This window comes from Spermophilus citellus, assembly GCF_964194105.1.
Source record: "Spermophilus citellus genome assembly, chromosome: 13".
In the NCBI taxonomy this organism is placed as follows: Eukaryota; Metazoa; Chordata; class Mammalia; order Rodentia; family Sciuridae; genus Spermophilus; species Spermophilus citellus.
In genome coordinates this window covers 77,389,877-77,410,864 of record NC_138193.1, presented here as the reverse complement: position 1 = coordinate 77,410,864, position 20,988 = coordinate 77,389,877, and the positions used below count along the sequence as shown (strand labels likewise).

The window sequence follows — 20,988 nt, the reverse complement described above, 5'->3', positions numbered from 1 at the left end:
TCTTTGCGTCAGGGTTCAACAGACAGCCCGCCTAATCTTAGTCCCACCGGCAGGTTTTCTTGCTAGGTAGCGCCGGAAGGCGGTTCGCTCCAGCGCCCCTTCCTGCCGCCTGGCTTTGCTTTGAGTCCCAAGCCGATCAGGCACCCCTGGTGCACGCTACTGCACCGATCGAGCTCGCCCATTTCCGTTCCAGAAAAGGACGTCTTTCGGAAGGCGCCATTCTACAGCGACAGCTGACTTTGGGCCGGAGAGATCCAGTCTGCGCCAGCCCCGAGGCGCGAGGGCGGGGCCAGCAGGGACCCCCTGCTCACGTCAGAGCCCGCGCTCCTCTGCGGGGCGTGCCTCTCCCTCCCCATCTCGCGTTGCCGCGCGCCCGGGGGCGGCTCCTGGCGCTCACGCCTTCAGCGCACGCCGGCGCGTCTGCCGATTGGCCCCCCGGGCCAGGGTCCCTGAGGCTGAACGCGCCTCCCCCCGAGATTTCCCGCCAGCCGGAGCCGCGCGGTGGATGCGGCGTCTTTAAGAGATCCGCCCGTAGAACGGTTGGGCCTCGCCTTCCGTCGCTATGTCGCGACAAAGCACCCTGTACAGCTTCTTCCCCAAGTCTCCAGCGTTGAATAATGCCAACAAGGCTCCTACCAGGGCCTCACGCGAAAGCGGCGGTGCTGCTGCGGCGGCTACCCGGGCCTCCCCTTCCCCTGGCGGGGATGTGGCCCGGAGCGAGGCTGGGCCTGGGCACAGGCCCTTGGGGTCCTCCGCGTCACCTCCCGAGGCGAAGAACCTCAACGGAAGGCTGCGGAGGTCGGCAGCGCCCGCAGTCCCGGCCAGGTAGCGGGGCGGAGGTGGGGCCCTGAGCTCTTGCGAGGCTGGTCGCTGGGGCTCGGGGGCAGGGCGGCTGTGTGGCCTGGTCCGGGACTCGGAGGAGCTGGGCCTACGGAATCTAGAATTCAGGGGTTGCGTTTGTAGCACTTAGGGAGAGTGTAGTTTGTAAACAGCACAGGAGGAGATAAGTCTGCAGGAGGAAAGGTTGGTGGGGAGGCGCGCAGAGTTAAGACTTTGGAGGAAGACTTTGGACCCTTTTCACTAGGCTGGGGGCCGGGGGAGGAAGAGCAGCTGCGCGAAGCTCGGGGTTGGGAGGAGATGTGGTAGATGGGAGGACGGGGGTGGGGCCGGAGGAGAAAGGCGCTTTGCTCGCCTGGTGCGCGGCGCGGGGGAGGGGAGGAGGGATGCCTGCCAAGAGGTCGGACGCCCCCACCTCTGAGGCTAGGGCTGCAAAGTATGTAGCGCGAGAAGTTTTCTAGTTCAGAGCGAGAACAGAGACTTGGGGATCCTGGAGATGGTCGAAGTACACCGTCAGGTGTAGATAAGAGCCCCCAACACCTAGCCGCTCTGGGGTCTGCTGGCCCTCAGCCGGGAGAGGCGGGGAGTGAGGGGTGGAAGCTGGACGAGCGCCGGGGGCGTGTCCTGCAGCCCGAGGGGCCTGATTGGGTAGAGTGAGGTTGGGAGGGCGGGGCAGGGTGCGAAGCGCTTCCAGGGCTGGGATCCCGCAGGGTCTTCTCGTAGGTGGACAGCTTATGCACAGACACAAATAAAAATGGCAAGAAGCTGTTCTGGAGCACGTGGAAGTTCGTGTCGGGTGAAAAAGACGTTACTTTAAAGAATAATTAGTTTTGAAGCCCGATTCCATGGGAGGGTAGAGCACCTAATTTCGGAGTTGATGGTGGGCCTTGCTTGGCAAGAATGTGTGGACGCGGCTGTGGGGGAGTCCGCCCGGAGGTGGCCTCTTCGCTTTCTGGGTAGTTCGGTGCTGTACCAGTGCTTGGCTGGTCCTTTATTGGGACGGCGGGCGACATTTTGAAAAGCTCGCTTTTGCTGTATAACAGAGATTGTTTGCCACAAAGTGTAATGGTAGACGCTTGAACGGATGAAGAAATGAAGGCTTAGAAACAATTGAGGATCAGAGAGCTAGTTAGTGGTTCTGCGTATTGATTCCAAATGTTCTGTTTAAGGTGTCCTACAGGAATTCTCAGGTTTTTCAAAGTCTAATACAGCAATATTTTTTTGTGTGGTGGTGGGAGTCGATTCCAGGGCCTCAGTTACCCTCTTTATTTTCGGTACTGGGGATTAAACCCAGGGGCTCTTTACAGCTGAGCTTCATTCCGGTCCTGTTTTAATTAAAAAAAATTTTTTTTTTTTTTTTTGAGACAGAATCTCGCCAATTTGGTGAGGCTGGCCTCCTGCTCTTGCCTCTGAGTCGCCAGGATTACAGGCGTGACCACCAAAAAAAAATTTTACCCTTTTATTTATTTTTTTAATATTTGAGCTCTTTAATTTTTATTTATGTATTTGCGGTGCTGGGGGTTGAACTTGGGGTCTTATGCATGGTAGGCAAGCGCTTAAGTGCTCTACCACTTGATCTACAATACCAGCCCAGGATTATCCTCCTAAGTGACCCTTTCCAGCTGTTTAAATATAAGTTGTGGACTGGGGTGTAGGTCAGTGGTAGAGCACTTGCCTAGAGTGCAAGACCTTTGGTGTCATCCCCAGCACCTCAAAAGCAAACCAACCTTATAGTTTGTATTAGTAGAATCTACTTGTGGGAAACAGTTATCATCCACCATAGCTCTTCATGGGAAAAATGCATGATGTGTTGATTATTCAAGCATGAGTTGATTCCTCTGGCATCCAAACTAAAAGATTACATTTATTGGTTTGTGATTTTGTGTGTGTGTGTGTGTATGCGCGCCTGCGCTAGGGATTGAACCCACACGGATGCTTGAGCAGTATCCCCAGCCTTTTAAAAAAATTTTGAGACAGGGTCTAGCTTAGTTGCTTAGGGCCATACTAAGTCGCTGAGACTGGCTTTGAACTGCTTCAGCCTTCAGCCTTCCAAGTCACCAGGATTTCAGGCATGCATATCTGCGCTTGGTCATTTATTGTAAATTGTAAATTATTGTAAATTGTTCTTTACATACGTGTTGCACAGAATTTATTTTTTATTTTTGAGGTCTACATTCAAGATTGTATATACTTGATCTCCCATGATGGAGACAGACTCCAGGAGATGGGTATTTAAAGATTTGCCCTTTATTTCAACAAATATTCATGTACCTACTCTACCAAGCACAATATTAGGCATTGTGGATCCTGTATGAAACGGTGAACAGGACAAGCGAAGAAACTGACCTGGAACTCAAGCAGAGCTCTGTAAAATGAAACCAGAAGGGCAAACAGGGCCAGCCAGATTATGTCTTGGACCAGATGGGAATCTGGCTGTGAAGGAGAACCTTCAAATTATGGGTGGAATGAAGGAAGGAGAACAGAGCTTGGAGAAGATATCAGGGGTCCAATCAATAGGCTGATGAGGTCTGCAAAGACATTTCTATTTGTTCTGAGACTTGGTTGAAAGCTTTAAAATGTTGGGCATCTTTTAATGTTTGTCAAAGTCTTTTTCCATTCTTCCCTACCACCTTATCAGTTATGTGTTATGCAGATATCTTCCATCCTGAATGGTCCCTTTAATTTGTGGCATCTTTTGGTGAACTGAAATTGTGGAATATAACGTTGAGTCATTCCCAGTCTATTTTGTATTTTATTTAGAGACAGGGTCTCACTGAGTTGCTTAGTACCTTGCCTTTGCTGAGGCTGGCTTTGAATTCACTATTCTCCTGTCTCAACCTCCTGAGCCCCTGGGATTATAGGCGTGTGTCACCTGTGCCCATCTGGGCCTGTTTCTTAATACTTTGTTTTTCTGTAGTTTAGCAAAGTCATAATAGCAATATGCAAGCCTTCTGACCCCTTAAATCTGGCTTCTGAGCAAATCTTAGCTAGTTTATTTTTCAGGATCTCAATTCAGTGACAACTATTATGGCTGATGAATGCAAAAAAATCTTTTTTGGGGGGCGGGGTACTGTCACTTGAACCCAGAGGCACTTTACCCACTGAGCCATATCCCCAGCCCTTTTAATTCTGAGACAGTCTGGCTGTTGCTTAGGGCCTGGCTGAGTTGCTGAGGCTGGCCTTGAACTTGAGATTTTCCTGTCTCAGCCTCCAGTGTTCTTGGGGTTACAGGTGGATGCCACTGTGCCTGGCACAAAACAAAATCTTTTTGTATGCCTCTGTTCCCATCATAGATCAGATGGGGTATGTCAGAACTGACAAATCTTTTTATTTTAAAGAGTTTTTACAGTAAACTGTCTGTACCAGTTGTAGGTATTTTTCCTGAGAATTTACATGGTTAAAATATTTATAGCAATATATTCCAAATAATATCACACTTATTATATAATGAGAGTAAACTTTAAACCTTTTACAGAAATATTTGGATTTGGACTCAAGATTTAGCAACTTTTTAAAAATTGATTTTAATTATTTTATCTGAAAGTTCACTTGGGCTGGGGATTATAGCTCAGTTGGTTGAGTGCTTGCCTTGTATAAACAAGGCCCTGGGTTTGATCCCCAGCACCCCCCCCCCACACACACACACCAAAAAAAAAAAAAGAAAAAGAAAAAAATGAAAGCTTACTCTTTTGGGGGACATGGCATTTTACTTATTTAAGATTGGTTTGGATATATGAAAGCTTTTTTTTGTTGTTGTTGTGTGTGGGTTTTTTTGTTTTTTGTTTTTTTTTTTTTGTACCAGGAGTTGGACCAAGGGGCTCTTAACCACTGAGCTACATCCCCAGCCCTCTTAAAATATTTTATTTAGAGACAGGATCTCACAGAGTTGCTTGGGCCCTTGCTATGTTGCTGGGGCTGGCTGCAAACTATCCTCCTGTCTCAGCCTCCCAAGCCACTAGGATCACAGTGTACACCATCATGCTGGAATATGAAAGCTTGAAAGCTTTTACAATTTTTTTTTGAGCTGTTAGCTTTTCCCCTTTCCTATCTTTAAAATCCCAAGCATACCAAAAACTTTTTAAGATAAATTATGACTCTAAAAAAACACTTGTAAAATCATAATGTAATCTTATTTATATCATAAGATAATTTTAATGTTTTGCATTTCATCTTGGGCTTCGGGATGAATCAAGGTATTTTATAATTACTTGGGGGTTGTGAGTTGACTTTGGCTTTGATATTTTCCACTTGTTTACTTTGCATAGGACTAAGAAGATCCATATTAATACATTCTAGTTAAATGAAGAGAGAAAGATATTAGGATTGGCTGAAAATGTAGACAGATATTAAACTACAGTAAAATTAACAGAAGACTGATAAAGAGAAAGTTTTAAGAGAGCCAGTTTTACAGTTCTCTGACTTTACAAGATTGTTTGGGCTCTTACGAGTGAGTATATATAGCAGATTTCACTTTCTAGCAAATTCCAACTCTGATCCTATTTTATATTATATTTACATATATCAGTATGTAGTGTTGATAGAAAAATCCAAATATTAGTGGGGTAGCACACACCTGTAATCCCAGCAGCTCAGGAGACTGAGTCAGGAGGCATACCACCCCTACACCCCCGCCCCAGAAAGAAGAAAAATCCCAATACTTGCAAATATTAAAATATGTTCCATTTATTTTGGCCTTTTGAAAATCGCACAATAGAGGCTGGGGATGTTGCTGAGGGATAGAGTGTTTGCCTACTATGCTCAAGGCCCTGGGCTTGATCCCCAGCAGAATATACACAGGTATGCACACAGATACATATACACATGTTGATTAAAGAAAAATTTTGAGACATGTTTGAATCTTTAGTTTTATTAAGTTGCTTGATTTCTCTTTTTGGCTTATAACCCACTGTTTCCTAGGCTGGGTTTTTTTTTTGTTTTTTTTTTTTGGTACTGGGGCTTCATTAAGTTCCTGAACCTCTGGAGCTGTGGAATTACAGATGTGTGCCACTTTGCCTGGCCTGAGTCAACTCTTTCGGGAGGTACCGGGGATTAAACTCAGGGGCACTCGACCCCTTAGCCACATCTCCAGCCCTATTTTGTATTTTATTTAGAGATGGTGTTTCACCAAGTTGCTTTAGTTCCTGGCTTTTGCTAAGGCTGGCTTTGAACTCTTGCTCTTCCTGCCTCAGCCTCCTGGGCTGTTGGGATTATAAGCGTGTGCCACTGTGTCAAGCTCTCAGTCACTCTTTTTTATTTTTTAGTCTTGGGTGGACACAATATCTTCATTTTATTTTTATGTGGTGCTGAAGATCCAACTCAGTGCTTGTGCATGCTAGGCAAACGTTCTATCTCTGAGCCACAACCCCAGCCCTGAGTCACTCTTAATTGAGGATACAAAGGAATTTTATGAGGAAGGTTTGTCAATCTCACATTTTTGCTCAGGTCATTTAATTTTTTTCAGAAGCTGCTGTGACAATCTTTTTTGCCTTTCATAATAGGCAAAATAGAATTAAATAGAATTTCACCAGGTTTAGGGCAAACTTGAAGTAAACCATCAAGATGTATATTCTTGCCAGGTCTGGTGGTCCTGTCTCAAAATAAAAAAGGCTAGGGATGTAGTTCACTGGTAGGGTACACGTGGGTTCAGTCCTCAATACTGCAAAGAAAAGTATGGTTTTTTTGGGGGGGGGCATGGTAGTCTCAACTCTGGGACTGAGGCTGAGGTGGGATGCCGATGATCTGGGAAGGACTTCTAGCCACTAGCCAGGGCAACACAGCAACAACCAAAAATGCAGTTCTTTTATGGTGCTGGGGATCAAACCCAGGGCTCTGTGCATATTGAGCTCTACCACTGAGGTATCCAGCCCTAAGAAGTGCATTTTTGTCAATCTCTGATGCATTAACTCCATTTCTAACCCTGTAGACATGTGCAAAATGAAATAGCTACTGTCCAGTTGGGTCCCTCTTTGGTCCTTAGTTTACATAACTAAGTTCAGACAGGGAGGAGGGAGAGAAAGGCTCGTACACATAATCATTTTCAGTTTTAGGGACCAAGAACACTTTGTAAACCTCAGTCCATATTTGGTCTCAGTGCCTAACTCTTAGGTATTTTAAAATTTCAACACACCAAGGGTATACACTGTATACACACCAAAACCTTACTGTAGTTTCCATTTCTAAAGGAATTTAGTTGCCATTAAGTTATGCAGACAGGCTTGAACTAATGACTGTCTTTTTTTTTTTTTTTTGGCAGGATTGGGGGTACCAGGGATTGAACTTGGGGGCACTCAGACACTTAGCCACATCCCCAGCCCCATTTTGTATTTTATTTTGAGACAAGGTCTTCCTGAGTTGCTTAGGGCCTTGCTAAATTGTTGAGGCTGGCTTTGAACTCATGATCCTCCTGCCTCAGCCTCTTTAGCCCCTAGGATTACAGGCGTGCTTCACTGAACCCAGCTCCAGTGACTAAACCCTTCCTTCCTTCAGAAAAATATGGCTTCATCAATACACGTTTGAAGCCTGAAATATGCTTCATGTGGTGAGATGTGTTCATTGCCATTTATTTGCTCTGTCTGGCTAATGTTTCAGAAGTTAACTGGCAGGTTTCAGATTCTTTAGCAGTAGAATAAAGCGGTACAGCTTAGGGAAAAAAATTATTTTATAAAACTGCACAAAGAAGCTTGGGAACATAGTATTCCATGTGGCGATAGTAGGTTTTGTTTTTGTTTTACTTGTTAACTGATATGTTAGGTGGAAACAGAGCTATGGTAGAGTTTTGAATTGTGAAGGCAAAGCTTTCTGTTGAAGATACCCTAAGTGTTGAGACAGGCAATATTCATAAACTTGCACAGGCTCCTGAGAAGGATATAAGCTGAAATCATATATCTGGTCTTATGTCTCTTCTAATTATTCTAGCCTGAAGTTTTCTGTTTCTGTATTTATGTGGCCCCTCCCCCCTTTTTTTCTACTTTGTTTTCTTTGAACTGGGATTTGAGTCCAGAGCCTGGAATGTACTTTCACTGAGTTATACATAACCCCAGCTCTACACTCAAATTTTTGGAGAAATAAATATTGTTTTCATAATTGGGTCTAAATCATGTTGTGTCAACTATCTGCTTTTCAGAAGTGTGAAAAATTTTGTTTGTAATGTGCTTATTTTAATTTCATAGTTCTTCAATAAAGACCTCTAAGCAGGTCCAGAAAATCTTGATGTTTAATACACTTAGTGATTATCAGCTGTTTGTGGCCTTTCCATTACTGTGGGTCTCTTTTATAGTTTCTTACCTAGATTCTTTGCTTTTTCCCTGTTCCTTCCTCTCAAAGAAGAGCCTTCATGGCTAAATCATTGTCATGCCTTACTTACCCCCACCAGCCATCCTGGGGATTGAACCCAGGGCCTCAAACATGATAGGCAAGTGCTCTATCACTGAGGTATATTCCCAACCCACTTCCCCTTTTCTAATTTTGAGACAGGTCTCACCAGGTTGTCTGGATTGACCTCTGAACCTCAGCCTCTGGTGTAGCTAGGTTTATAGGTGTATGCATTATGTCTGGCTGTAAGTTGGCTGTTATGAAGAATGTATGTTTTCTAATTTTGTAGGCTTATATACTCACTGTTTTTGGCACATTGGGCATTTATTGACTTCAGTTTTTCCATAGAACTAGGAGGTAGAGGATGGTAGAATGCTAGGTAGCTTCTGGAGTGTTTGGAATACATAGGTGCTTAACTGGAAACAGATTCTAAGCAAAGTCTAATGTTACATAATTAATTAGCTAAAGGTATGTTTTATATTAATGAAGTCTGTGTCTTTACCCTGCCAACATCATTTTATCAGAACTCTTCTGTAGTTTGCTTTTTTCAGCCAGAGATTGAACACAGGGTGCATAACCATTGAGAAACATATACAGATCTTTATTTATTTAGTGACAAGATCTCGCTAAGTTGCTGAAGCTGGTTTTGAACTTGTGATCCTCCTGCCTTAGCCTTACTGAGCTGCTGGGATTTTAGGCTTGCACCACTGGGCCTGGCTCTTTCATGGTTTTTGAACTTTGATTCTGAGAAATGGTTTTTCACTTTAATACCAGAATTTTTTGTGTTTGTGTTTGCCTAGAGTTTTGAAACTTTGATTCTGAGAAGTAGTTTCTTATTTCAATACCAGAATTTTTTGTATTTGTCTGTCTTAAAACTTAAAAAAAGCATCATATTAGTTTATTTTACTTTTTATTTGTAGGTAATTGCCTTTGAAGTAATTCAATATTAACTAACTCATGTATTTTCTTTTGGCAACAGTTCTTGTGACTTCTCACCAGGTGATTTGGTTTGGGCCAAGATGGAGGGTTATCCCTGGTGGCCTTGCCTGGTTTACAACCACCCCTTTGATGGAACATTCATCCGCGAGAAAGGGAAATCAGTCCGTGTTCATGTACAGTTTTTTGATGATAGCCCAACAAGGGGCTGGGTTAGCAAAAGGCTATTAAAGCCATATACAGGTAAGAGTCATTGTGGGGATGTGTGTGTGCACATGAGAGAGTTTGTGTTTAGCCAAGATTTTGTTTTGTTTTGGCAGTATTTGGGATTAAACCCTGGGTTTTATGCATGCCAGGCAAGCACTTTATCACTGCCTATATTTTTATTTTATTTTGAGACAGGGTATCACTAACTTGCCTTGGCTGGTTTTGAATTTGTAATCCTCCTGCCTCAGCCTCCTAAGTCGCGGGGATTATAGAATGTGCCATCACACCTGGTTTGGGATTTTTATTTCTGTACTTGGGTGAGTTACAGCAGTTAAAAACTTTTAAAGGGAAAATAATCTCATTGAAATTAGTAACCAAAATAGGAAATTCAAACACGAGAAAGGTAAACTGCACCATCTTGAAGGAACCTATTAAAACACAGATAATGTGAACAGGATGTAAGGCATAGATCAGTGACATTTTTTATGACAGAGATGCACACTAGCCTTCAAAATTGTCACCCACGAGCACATCTAGAACCATAACTTTTTCCCAAGGCCAAGCTTTATCGCACGTAAGCAGTCCTGCATAGTTAGCCTTACTTGGTGTACCCTTAGTATATACTGTGCATACAAAATATGATTTCAGAATATTGCCCACTATACAGTAGGGCATGAACAAATCCTTGTCTTTGATCTTCAGACAATTTAATATGTTGTTTAGCTCCATTCTGTAGAATCAGAATGAGGGTAGATTTCCCAGAGATACCTAGGAATCAAAACCTTTGTTCATGTGCTTATCCTACAGAAGGTGGAGGAGATTGAAGATAGCTAAAGATATATACAGAATGGGTGGAGAATCAGGAAATTTTGATTCTTTCTGTCTTCTCTAATTTGTTCTATAAACTTGGCCAACTGACCAAAGTAAATTATTTCCTGATACTTTACTCATAATTAAATGAGGTTTCTTTAGGAATAGTTTTGAGCTTTTAAAAAAGCCTGTGCTGAATGACTTAAAAAGAGATCAAGAAAATGTTAACATTTATGTTGTCATTATTTTATGAAATTATTCCTGTACATAGTGTTCTTTGCCCTGTGTGTGATGCATATGATATGTTGAGGCTTGCATGTGGTATGTTAGGGATTGAACCCAAGATCTTATGTATGCAAGGCAAGCACTGTACCACTGAGTATACCACCAGCCCTGTTCTTTGCCTTTTAAAATTCTCAGTTGCTGAGCTGGGGATGTAGCTTGGTTTACCTAGCATGCACAAGGTCCCAGGTCCAAAACCCTAACCCTAGTTTTTAAAAAAAAAACATAGCATTGTTTCAGTACATGCATATTAATCACTTGAGAGGCATGGGTGAAAAATAATTTGCCTTTTTTTGTTGAATTTTTGTCTTAGATTTGTAGAGATTGTATCAAGTGTTCTCTGGAACAATTTTATCTCTAGATAGGTTGGGGGGACTGGAGGGGGTGGTACATGGAGTGCAGCTGCATTAAGCATTTTGGGAAAAGTTAAGATTCACTATCCAGTTTATCTTGTTCATACCTTTAGTGCACACACCTCTTCTGAAAATTGGGGAAATGAGCTGGGCACAGTAGTGCATGCCTATCATTCCAGCAATTCTAGAGGCTGAGGGAGGAGGATCACAAGTTTGTGGCAAGCCTCAGCAACTTAGCAAGCCCCTATCTCAAAATAAGAAGGGCTAGGGATATAGCTCAGTGGTAAAGTGCCCCTGGGTTCAATTCCTAGTACCAAATAGAAAAAAAGAGGGCTGGAATTGTGACTCAATGGTATAGCGCTTGCCTAGCATGTGGGTTCGATTCTTGGCATAACATACAAATCAATCAATAAAATTAAAAAATTCATCAGCAACTAATAAAAATGTTTTAAAAAAGAAAAAGGGAGAGAGATGGGAAATTGTAGCTTTAATTTGTTGTAGGTAACACGTAAAAGTTGCTTGTTCTGTTGAAATACTATGTTTTGGATATGTTTGATTCAGACATTTGAGTTTTTTTTTTCTTCCCAATAATGATTATAAGAACAGAGACATTTCCATTTCTAGCTGTGTCCCTTGGGAAAGAAATATAATATTATATTTGTGATCCCCTGTACCTAACCTTTTGCTGAGTGGATAGAAGTGTCATTTAATATTACAATGAAACTGTTTTTTGGTGGCACTAGGGATTGAACTCTGGGCCTTATATAAGGCTAGACAAGTGTTCTACCACTGAACCCCAAGCCCTGTGAAATGAATTTTACATGAGAGAAAAACAATTCCTGTTTAGGTGCTGTTTTGGCCACGTGGAAAGATTTTACTTTAAAACAGATTTTTTTGGGAGTACCAAGGATTGAACTCAGGGGCATGGGATAAAGTTATCCCAGCCCCCTTTAAAATTTTTTTTTTAGAGACAGGGTCTCACTAAGTTGCTGAGGCTGGCTTTGAACTTGCAGTTTTCTTGCCCGAGTCTCCTGAGCCACTGAAATTAATGCTAAAATATAACTTTGAAAGGTGCATTTTGATACTCTTGTGGGGGAAAATTTTTTTAAATATATTCATAGTGTGAACCGGATTACAGTCCCAAAATGGTAGGCCCTTTACAGTTAATTTGATTATTCATTTATTTTATTTAAATATGTGGGATCTGACTATCTTTGGCTCTCAGACCACATGTACAGGTCTTGCTTTACATAAAGAGGTGTCCCATGCCTATTTAGGGCCTTGGTCTGGTCTTAAAAACATTAGAAGATTGAGTTTTAAATGAGAGGTCCTTAGTAACCCAACAGGGTGATTTTAAGGAGGTAAAGTTGGGGATTTCAATTTCATTGGTAGTTTTCTCCTGAAAATTTTCTTCCTGTGAATAATGGGACATTAAAAATTATACTGGATTGTTACCATTCTTTTTTTCTTTTTTAATAGTACTTGGGATTGAACCCAGGGTCTTGTGTATGCTAAGGCAAATGCTTAATCACTAAATCACATCTCAGCCCTTCTTTTGAGACATGGTCTTGCTAATTATACATTTCCCCTGCTGGCCCAGAACTACAGGCCAATTAACTAGGATTAGGGGAGCACGCCACCACACCTAGCTGATTGTTGTCATTCTTGTTCATTTGGGCAAATGTTGTAATTGAGCCAACTGTCCAGTAAATTCTTATTTATAAATACATTTCTTTCTTTCTTTTTTTAAATAAATCCATTTTAGGTTCAAAATCAAAGGAGGCCCAGAAGGGAGGCCATTTTTACAGTTCAAAGCCTGAAATACTCAGAGCAATGCAACGTGCAGATGAAGCCTTAAATAAAGACAAGGCTGAGAGGCTTGAATTGGCAGTTTGTGATGAGCCCTCAGAGCCAGAAGAGGAGGAAGAGATGGAGGTAGGATATTACATTTAATTGTTATTTCTGTTAAAAGGGTGATGGGGAAAATGGTAGTGGGAGGGATATACTAATGTGATAATTCCTTCTTTGGTACTGGGGATTGAACCCAGGGGCCCTTTGCCACTGAGCTATCTCTTGGCCTTTTTGTTTGTTTTTTTACTTTGAGACAGTTTTGCCAAGTTGCTGAGGCTGGCCTTGAATTTGCCATCCTCTTTCCTCAGCCTCCTGTTGCTGGGATTATAGGCATGTGATATCATACCCAGTATAGAAGTTACACACATGCATATGCGTGCAGTGTGCACACATAAATACACACATTTCTGTACTTTCTTGGAAAGTTAGGTTTTTTAGAATTTCAACTACTATTGTCCTTTTTTAAAGTCTGCTAGCAGGACAAGGCATATGTTATAAGAGGTAGTATGTTTTGTTAAGTAGAAAGGAAGAGTAAGGACATGTTCATAAAATTGGTCATGGAGTCTAGTAGGCTTCTATATGAGGGTGTAGTCATGCCATGGTAATTAAAATTCTCTAGGTTTATGCTTTTAGTTCTAATACTTTTTTGGGGGTGGGTACTTTACCACTGAAGTCACATCCCCAACCTTGTTTATTTTTTGAGACAGAGTCTCACTAAGTTGCTTAGGGCCTCACTAAGTTTTGGAGGTTGGTTGCAAACTTGAGATCCTCCAGCTTTATTTTATTATTATTATCATTATTATTATTATTTGTATCTTGGATTGGTAAAAGTAGACTTCAAATAACCTTGGAATACAACATTTGTTTCAACTGAATTAAAACTGTTAAAGAAATGAACAAAGAGAACAAAACAAACAAACAAACAAGATCATCATTCTATAGGAAATTAGTGAGCTGCATCTCAAAGGAGATTCTAAGTTCAATTTTGTTCTGTTCCTTTTTCTTGTAGTTGAGAAAGGGAATAAGCAAGTTTACATAGTATTTTAATTTTAAGATTGAGCTTAGGGATTACAACATTAATTAGGTTTAGAAATGGATAGTAATTAGAACAGTTAACCCTAATACTACTCTATATATATATAGTGTAAGAGATCTATGGTAGGACAGTGTGCCATGACCAAGATGATATAGCTGGTTTGTGGAAGAGCAAGCATTAGAACCAGTATAGATTACTAATTGTTTCCTTGCTAGAGAATGCATAAAGTGGTTTTATAAAATGTCTATTTATTAGGAGGAGAGGTGATCCTGAAATAAAGCTGTCAGATAAGAGGAAATTAAAATTATTTTTACAGTATTGACTATTAATAAGGATATAACTTACTAGTCTTTGGTACATGTTCATGCTAAAGCTTAATTTTTGTTGTATAGGACAGAACTCCCATGACAGCAATCAATCCTGTAGCGTGACACTTGTTTTAATGTTAGGTGAAACTGACATCGATATTCCTTGAGGAAGAAAACAGCTTCTCATTTCTAGAGGTGTATAAAGTTGCAGCATAATGAGAGATTTCAGTGGAACTCAGGCCTTATGTATGCACTCTCCTACTGAGCTACATCCCAGTTCTTTTGTTTTTAAATACCTTTCCTTGTTTCGCAGGTAGGTGCAACTTATGCATCAGATAAGAGTGAAGAAGATAATGAAATTGAGAGTGAAGAGGAAGTGAAGCCTAAGATGGAAGGATCTAGGCGAAGTAGCCGTCAAGTAAAAAAAAGGAGGGTCATATCAGACTCTGAGAGTGACATTGGTGGCTCTGATGTGGAATTCAAACCAGATGCCAAGGAGGAAGGAAGCAGTGATGAAATAAGCAGTGGAGTGGGGGATAGCGAGAGTGAAGGCCTGGACAGCCCTGTCAAAGTTGCTCCAAAACGTAAGAGAATGGTGACAGGAAGTAGTGCTTTTAAAAGGAAAAGTTCAAGGAAAGAAATGCCCTCAAGGAAAGAAATGCCCTCAACCACCAAACGAGCAGCTGGCATTTTATCAGAAACCAAAAATACTTTGAGTGCTTTCTCTGCTCCTCAAAATTCTGATTCTCAAGCCCATGTTAGTGGAGGGGGTGATAATAGTAGTCGCCCCACTACCTGGTATCATGAAACTTTAGAATGGCTTAAGAAGGAAAAGAGAAGAGATGAGCATAGGAGGCGGCCTGATCACCCCGATTTTGATGCATCCACACTCTATGTGCCTGAAGATTTCCTTAATTCCTGTACTCCTGGTATGAGGAAGTGGTGGCAGATTAAGTCTCAGAACTTTGATCTTGTTATCTTTTATAAGGTGGGGAAGTTTTACGAACTATATCACATGGATGCTCTTATTGGAGTCAATGAATTGGGACTGGTGTTCATGAAAGGCAACTGGGCCCATTCTGGTTTTCCTGAAATTGCATTTGGCCGGTACTCAGATTCCCTGGTACAGAAGGGCTATAAAGTAGCACGGGTGGAACAGACTGAAACTCCTGAGATGATGGAGGCACGATGCCGAAAGATGGCACATATATCTAAGCATGATAGAGTGGTGAAGAGAGAAATTTGTAGGATCATTACTAAGGGTACACAGACCTATAGTGTGCTGGAAGGTGATCCCTCTGAGAACTACAGTAAATATCTTCTTAGTCTCAAAGAAAAAGAGGAAGATTCTTCTGGCCACACTCGCATGTATGGTGTGTGCTTTGTTGATACTTCCCTGGGAAAGTTTTTCATAGGTCAGTTTTCAGATGATCGTCATTGTTCCAGATTTAGGACTCTAGTAGCACACTATCCTCCAGTACAAGTCTTGTTTGAAAAAGGAAATCTCTCAGTGGAGACGAAGACAATTCTAAAGAGTTCATTATCCTCCTCTCTTCAGGAAGGTCTGATACCAGGGTCCCAATTTTGGGATGCATCTAAAACTTTGAGAACTCTCCTTGAAGAGGGCTATTTTACTGAAAAACTAAATGAGGACAGTGGGGTGATGTTGCCCCAGGTGCTTAAAGATATGACCTCAGAGTCTGATTCCATTGGGCTGACACCAGGAGAAGAAAGTGAATTGGCCCTCTCTGCTCTAGGTGGTTGTGTCTTCTACCTCAAAAAATGCCTTATTGATCAGGAGCTTTTATCCATGGCTAATTTCGAAGAATATATTCCCTTGGATTCTGACATGGTCAATACAAGATCTGGTGCTAAATTTACTAAAGCTAATCAACGAATGGTGCTAGATGCAGTGACGTTAAACAACTTGGAGATTTTTGTAAATGGGACAAATGGTTCTACTGAAGGGACCCTGCTAGAAAGAATTGATACTTGCCATACTATTTTTGGTAAACGGCTTCTAAAACAGTGGCTTTGTGCTCCACTGTGTAGCCCTTTTGCTATCAATGACCGTCTAAATGCCATAGAAGACCTCATCGTCGTGCCTGACAAAATTTCTGAAGTTACAGATCTTCTAAAGAAGCTGCCAGATCTTGAGAGGCTACTGAGTAAAATTCATAATGTTGGGTCTCCCCTAAAGAGCCAGAACCACCCTGATAGCAGGGCTATAATGTATGAAGAAACTACATATAGCAAAAAAAAGATCATTGATTTTCTTTCTGCGCTTGAAGGATTCAAAGTCATGTGTAAAATTATAGGAATTATGGAAGAAGTTGTTGATGATTTTAAGTCCAAAATCCTTAAGCAGGTCGTTACTCTACAGACAAAAAATACTGAAGGCTGTTTTCCTGATTTGACTTCAGAACTGAATCGATGGGATACAGCCTTTGACCACGAAAAAGCTCGAAAGACTGGACTGATTACTCCCAAAGCAGGATTTGACTCTGATTATGACCAAGCGCTTGCCGACATAAGAGAAAATGAGCAGAGCCTCTTAGAATACTTAGAGAAACAGCGCAATCGAATAGGCTGTAGGACCATAGTATATTGGGGGATTGGTAGGAACCGTTACCAGTTGGAAATTCCAGAGAATTTTACCACCCATAATTTGCCAGAAGAATATGAGCTGAAATCTACCAAGAAGGGCCGTAAACGATACTGGACCAAAACTATTGAGAAGAAGTTGGCTAATCTGATAAATGCTGAAGAACGCAGAGATATATCGTTGAAGGACTGCATGCGGCGACTGTTCTATAATTTTGATAAAAATTACAAGGACTGGCAGTCTGCTGTAGAGTGCATTGCAGTGTTGGGTAAGACTTTGAATAAGTTTGTTGCTCAGACTTGGTTAGTAATGCTGTATCCTAGTTGTGTATCCCAAAGTCTAATTAACAAGGTATATATATCCACATGCGTATTTTGCCTCACTAGGCAACATGACAAGGTTTCCCACAGCGATTTAACTCAAAGCTTCCCCTTTTCTCTTTAACCAATTATCTTGCTTTCTTTACTGCATTTTTGTGAGTTCTGGGGATGACCAGAGCCTTATATATGCATTCTACCCTGATTTTAAAAAGCCCTGCTTTGGGTGGGCGTGGTGGTACCTGCTTGCTGTAATCCTGTGTGACTCTGTGAAGCTGAGGCAGGATGATTTCAAGTTTAAGACCAGCCTCAGAAATTTAGTGGAACCCTGTCTCAAAAATAAAAAATTAGAAGGGTGCAGGATGGTAAAGGACCCTTGGGTTCAATCCCCAGTACAAAAAAACAAAAAGCCCTGATTTGTGTACTTTCATGACCAATGAATGTGTCTATAGATTTTTTTTTGTCTCATATTTTAGGTTTATAGTTTTGTTTTTTTTAAATTTGCTTAAAAACAGCAACCATAGTTTTCCCAGATTGTGTGTGTGTTATGTACGTATGATGTATGTATGTATGTATGGGGTGGGGTGGAAAGCTCCATCCCAGGACCTTACTTAAGCATGCACTTTGCTACTGAACTACATCCCCTGCCCAACCCATGCCCAAATTTATCACACAAAACTGTTGTATCCAATGGTATAGAATAAGTAGCATCCTTCTGTTGTAGTATACTGCACTTGGTAATCAGGTAATTTAAAAATCATTAGTACAGGTGTTTAAAATTGGTCAATTGATCTAGCTACCAAGATTGAATACCTAATATACCAACTCTCAGAACATTGTGCTTCCCCAAAAAATGTTAGCTCCAGGATTACATCGCCTCTTCACAGTCTTCTGGTATAGATGTTAGAGCTTAACTCTCTTGAAGGGAAAAATTCTTAGGCCTAAATCCAAGTTATTTCTAATTCATTAAAGTGTTATAAAACATTACCATTTCCACTCAGTGAAATACATTTCTGATGACTTTTCAAAGAAGCTGGGTTTGTGCTATCCAGTGGCGGTCTGAGTTTACCTGTCAAGATCTTCACTCCCCCCAAATGAATTCTCATTTTTATTTCTTTGACAGATGTCTTAATATGTCTGGCTAACTATAGTCAAGGTGGTGATGGTCCTATGTGTCGCCCAGTGATTCTGTTACCAGGAGAAGACACCCTCCCTTTCTTAGAGCTTAAAGGTTCACGACATCCCTGCATTACGAAGACTTTTTTTGGAGATGATTTTATTCCTAATGACATTCTAATAGGCTGTGAGGAAGAAGAGAAAGAAAATGGCAAAGCTTATTGTGTGCTTGTTACTGGACCGAATATGGGGGGCAAGTCTACACTCATAAGACAGGTAACTTATTCTTATAAATCAGAAAGTGCCTGGGGTTGTAACTCAGTTGTGTGTTTCCTGGGTTCAACCTTAAGCACCAAATAAGACCGAGGTAGGTTTCAGGTCATGAGGCTCTTTGACTTGGTTGAATAGGATTATGAACGCTTGAAATACTGCAGGTTATATTCCTCTATTTGTTCTTGGTGCTGGTGATTGAACCCAAGGTCTTGTACACACTTAAGTGCATGCATTGCCAGTGCCCACCTTTTGGTAGGAATCCTTATAGAAGACCCATGGCAGAATTTTTCAGATCCCTGTCTGAAAAATTCTGCCAAGTGACTACTGGGAACTGCTTTTTAGGGAAGGCATGATGGCCTTTTTGATTCTCTAGATGTCAGGGGTTGGCCAGCAACCAAGCATTGTTTTCACATTTTAAAAGGTTGTAAAGGAAAAATAGTTTGCTGACTCTTAGAGGCTTAACAGTATGTATAGTGGTTTTCAGCTTTTTGAAAAAAATCCTGAGAACCCCCCAAAATGGCTACAGAAAATATAGGGGTTGCATTTCCCTGAAGTAGATTCTTTTGATCCAGGATTGGTTCAGCATCAGTAGTCTTGAGGAGCTCCTAGAAGGTTGGGATTCACTAGTGTAGTGGGATTAGTATGTAGGCCAGAGGTCCTCAGCATGTTGACACTCCCTAATCCTCGCTTATCATAAATGGAGGTATTATAGGATTGTGAAGATTTTTTTTTTAATAGGGGTAGACTCAGATTCTTAATAAAGGTAATGTATAGGTTCTTGTTAATATTAATTATTGAAACTTCAACACCTTTACCTTCCATGTTCACAGGCTGGCCTGTTAGCTGTAATGGCCCAGATGGGTTGTTATGTACCTGCTGAAGTGTGTAGGCTCACACCAGTTGACAGAGTGTTTACTAGACTTGGTGCCTCAGATAGAATAATGTCAGGTGAGTTGGTTCCCTTTAGCCCCCACAAGCTTTGACAGTTCACTTGGAAGTGGTACAAGAAATTTTTTTGTGTTATACAAAGCAGATTGCTTCAGACATTAACATTACTTAGGTTCTAAGGATTTCGTAGTTTCTTAGGAAATCATTAAATAGCTTGTGATAGGTTTGGATATGCCATACAGAGTGAATCTGCTATTAATAAGATTCTTAAAATAATTATCCCTTTGTGATACGATTCTTTTTTCTAGGTGAAAGTACATTTTTTGTTGAATTAAGTGAAACTGCCAGCATACTTACACATGCAACAGCACATTCCCTTGTGCTTATGGATGAATTAGGTAAGATGTAAAAAAAAGAAGTTTGCATTCAAAATAACTACTTCTCTAGATTATATGAAGGACATCCCTTACATTGCAAGAGATTTTTGATTCCCTGTTAATAAGGGCTTTAGATTTCTCAGCTTTATTAAAATTATGAGAATACTTTTCACTAATTCTAAATTCTATTCCCCAAGGGCTGAGAAGTAGACCTATTGTTCTTACTGGGCCTCTCCCCTGTAGTATTCCTTTGTAATTAAAAAGGCAGTTTATAACATGTAGTTTATATCTTCACTTTCACAGGAAGAGGTACTGCAACATTTGATGGGACAGCAATAGCAAATGCAGTTGTTAAAGAACTTGCTGAGACGATAAAGTGTCGTACATTGTTTTCTACCCACTATCATTCATTGGTAGAAGAATATTCTAAAAATGTTGCTGTGCGCCTAGGACATATGGTATGTGCAAACTGTTTATTCAAAAATTATTCACTTTTTTGAGGATATCAACTGACATTTCAATTGCTAACACATAACATAGCTGATAAAATATTTTTCTTTAAGGCATGCATGGTAGAAAATGAGTGTGAAGACCCAAGCCAGGAGACTATTACCTTCCTCTATAAATTCATTAAGGGAGCTTGTCCTAAGAGCTATGGCTTTAATGCAGCAAGGCTTGCTAATCTTCCAGAGGAAGTCATTCAAAAGGGACATAGAAAAGCAAGAGAATTTGAGAAGATGAATCAGTCACTACGACTATTTCGGTAATTATTTAGATCCACAACTAGCCTTTTCTTTTAAAAATGGTAAAGAGGGAGGGATGATGCACTGTGACAAAGTAAAAACAAAAACAAACAAACAAAAAAACCCTCACCTCTCTTATTTTTATTTTAAGGGAAGTTTGCCTGGCTAGTGAAAGGTCGACTCTAGATGCTGAAGCTGTCCATAAGTTGCTGAGTTTGATTAAAGAGTTATAGACTACATTGGAAGCTTTGACTTGACAAAGGTGGTAAATTCAGACAACATTATGATCTAATAAACTTTATTTTTTAAAAATGACCATTTTTCCATTTTCTTTCTAGGAAATTAAACCCTTTTAATTCTTACCTACCTTCTACATAATGGTTATTGAATACTCCACAATATATTAAGTCTAGATGTTATGGTACATGCATACACTTTCAGGCTGTTTATACCCACTGTCACCAATACACATAAATGGGGGAGGGGGAGCTATGAAACTGTATAGGGCTGTATATATATATATATATATATATATATATATATACTGGTCTCAGCTTAATGCAGGAAATTGTTTTAATTTCCAGCAGTTTTGCCTAAACTGTTCAAAAAAAAACTATGAACAGAGTTCAAATACAGGACTGTTTTGAAGAGACTTTCTAAAGTGTACTTTAAAACATAGTAGTTTTTACCTTTCACAAAACTGAGTTACAAGAATACTTTTTGTTTTACAGTGCATCC

At 40.8% G+C, this 20,988-nt stretch overlaps 1 protein-coding gene across 4 annotated transcripts; it reads left to right on the top strand.

Moving 5' to 3' along the window:
* The first annotated feature begins 211 nt into the window (after window positions 1-211).
* On the top strand, window positions 212-20,565 carry MSH6 (mutS homolog 6). 4 transcript variants are annotated; one of them, XM_081264062.1, is made up of 10 exons: window positions 212-814; window positions 9,128-9,327; window positions 12,502-12,671; window positions 14,245-16,804; window positions 17,977-18,245; window positions 19,073-19,190; window positions 19,439-19,528; window positions 19,811-19,965; window positions 20,071-20,270; window positions 20,402-20,565. In XM_081264062.1, the coding sequence occupies exons 1-10, from the start codon at window positions 618-620 to the stop codon at window positions 20,481-20,483; spliced, it is 4,041 nt and encodes a 1,346-aa protein (XP_081120188.1). In that variant the 5' UTR covers window positions 212-617; the 3' UTR covers window positions 20,484-20,565. The 4 variants fall into 4 exon arrangements, with proteins under 4 accessions (XP_081120188.1, XP_081120185.1, XP_081120186.1 ...); XM_081264059.1 differs by having other exon boundaries at window positions 216-825; XM_081264060.1 differs by lacking the exon at window positions 212-814 and adding an exon at window positions 1,510-1,622.
* Window positions 20,566-20,988: the final 423 nt, after the last annotated feature.

Excerpts from the sequence above, each read along its gene's own strand:
- MSH6 (XM_081264059.1), top strand. The coding sequence starts at position 563 with ATGTCGCGACAAAGCACCCTGTACAGCTTCTTCCCCAAGTCTCCAGCG. Across the intron at positions 826-9,127 it reads GCGCCCGCAGTCCCGGCCAG|TTCTTGTGACTTCTCACCAG; the intron begins GTAGCGGGGCGG and ends TTTTGGCAACAG. Across the intron at positions 12,672-14,244 it reads AAGAGGAGGAAGAGATGGAG|GTAGGTGCAACTTATGCATC; the intron begins GTAGGATATTAC and ends CTTGTTTCGCAG.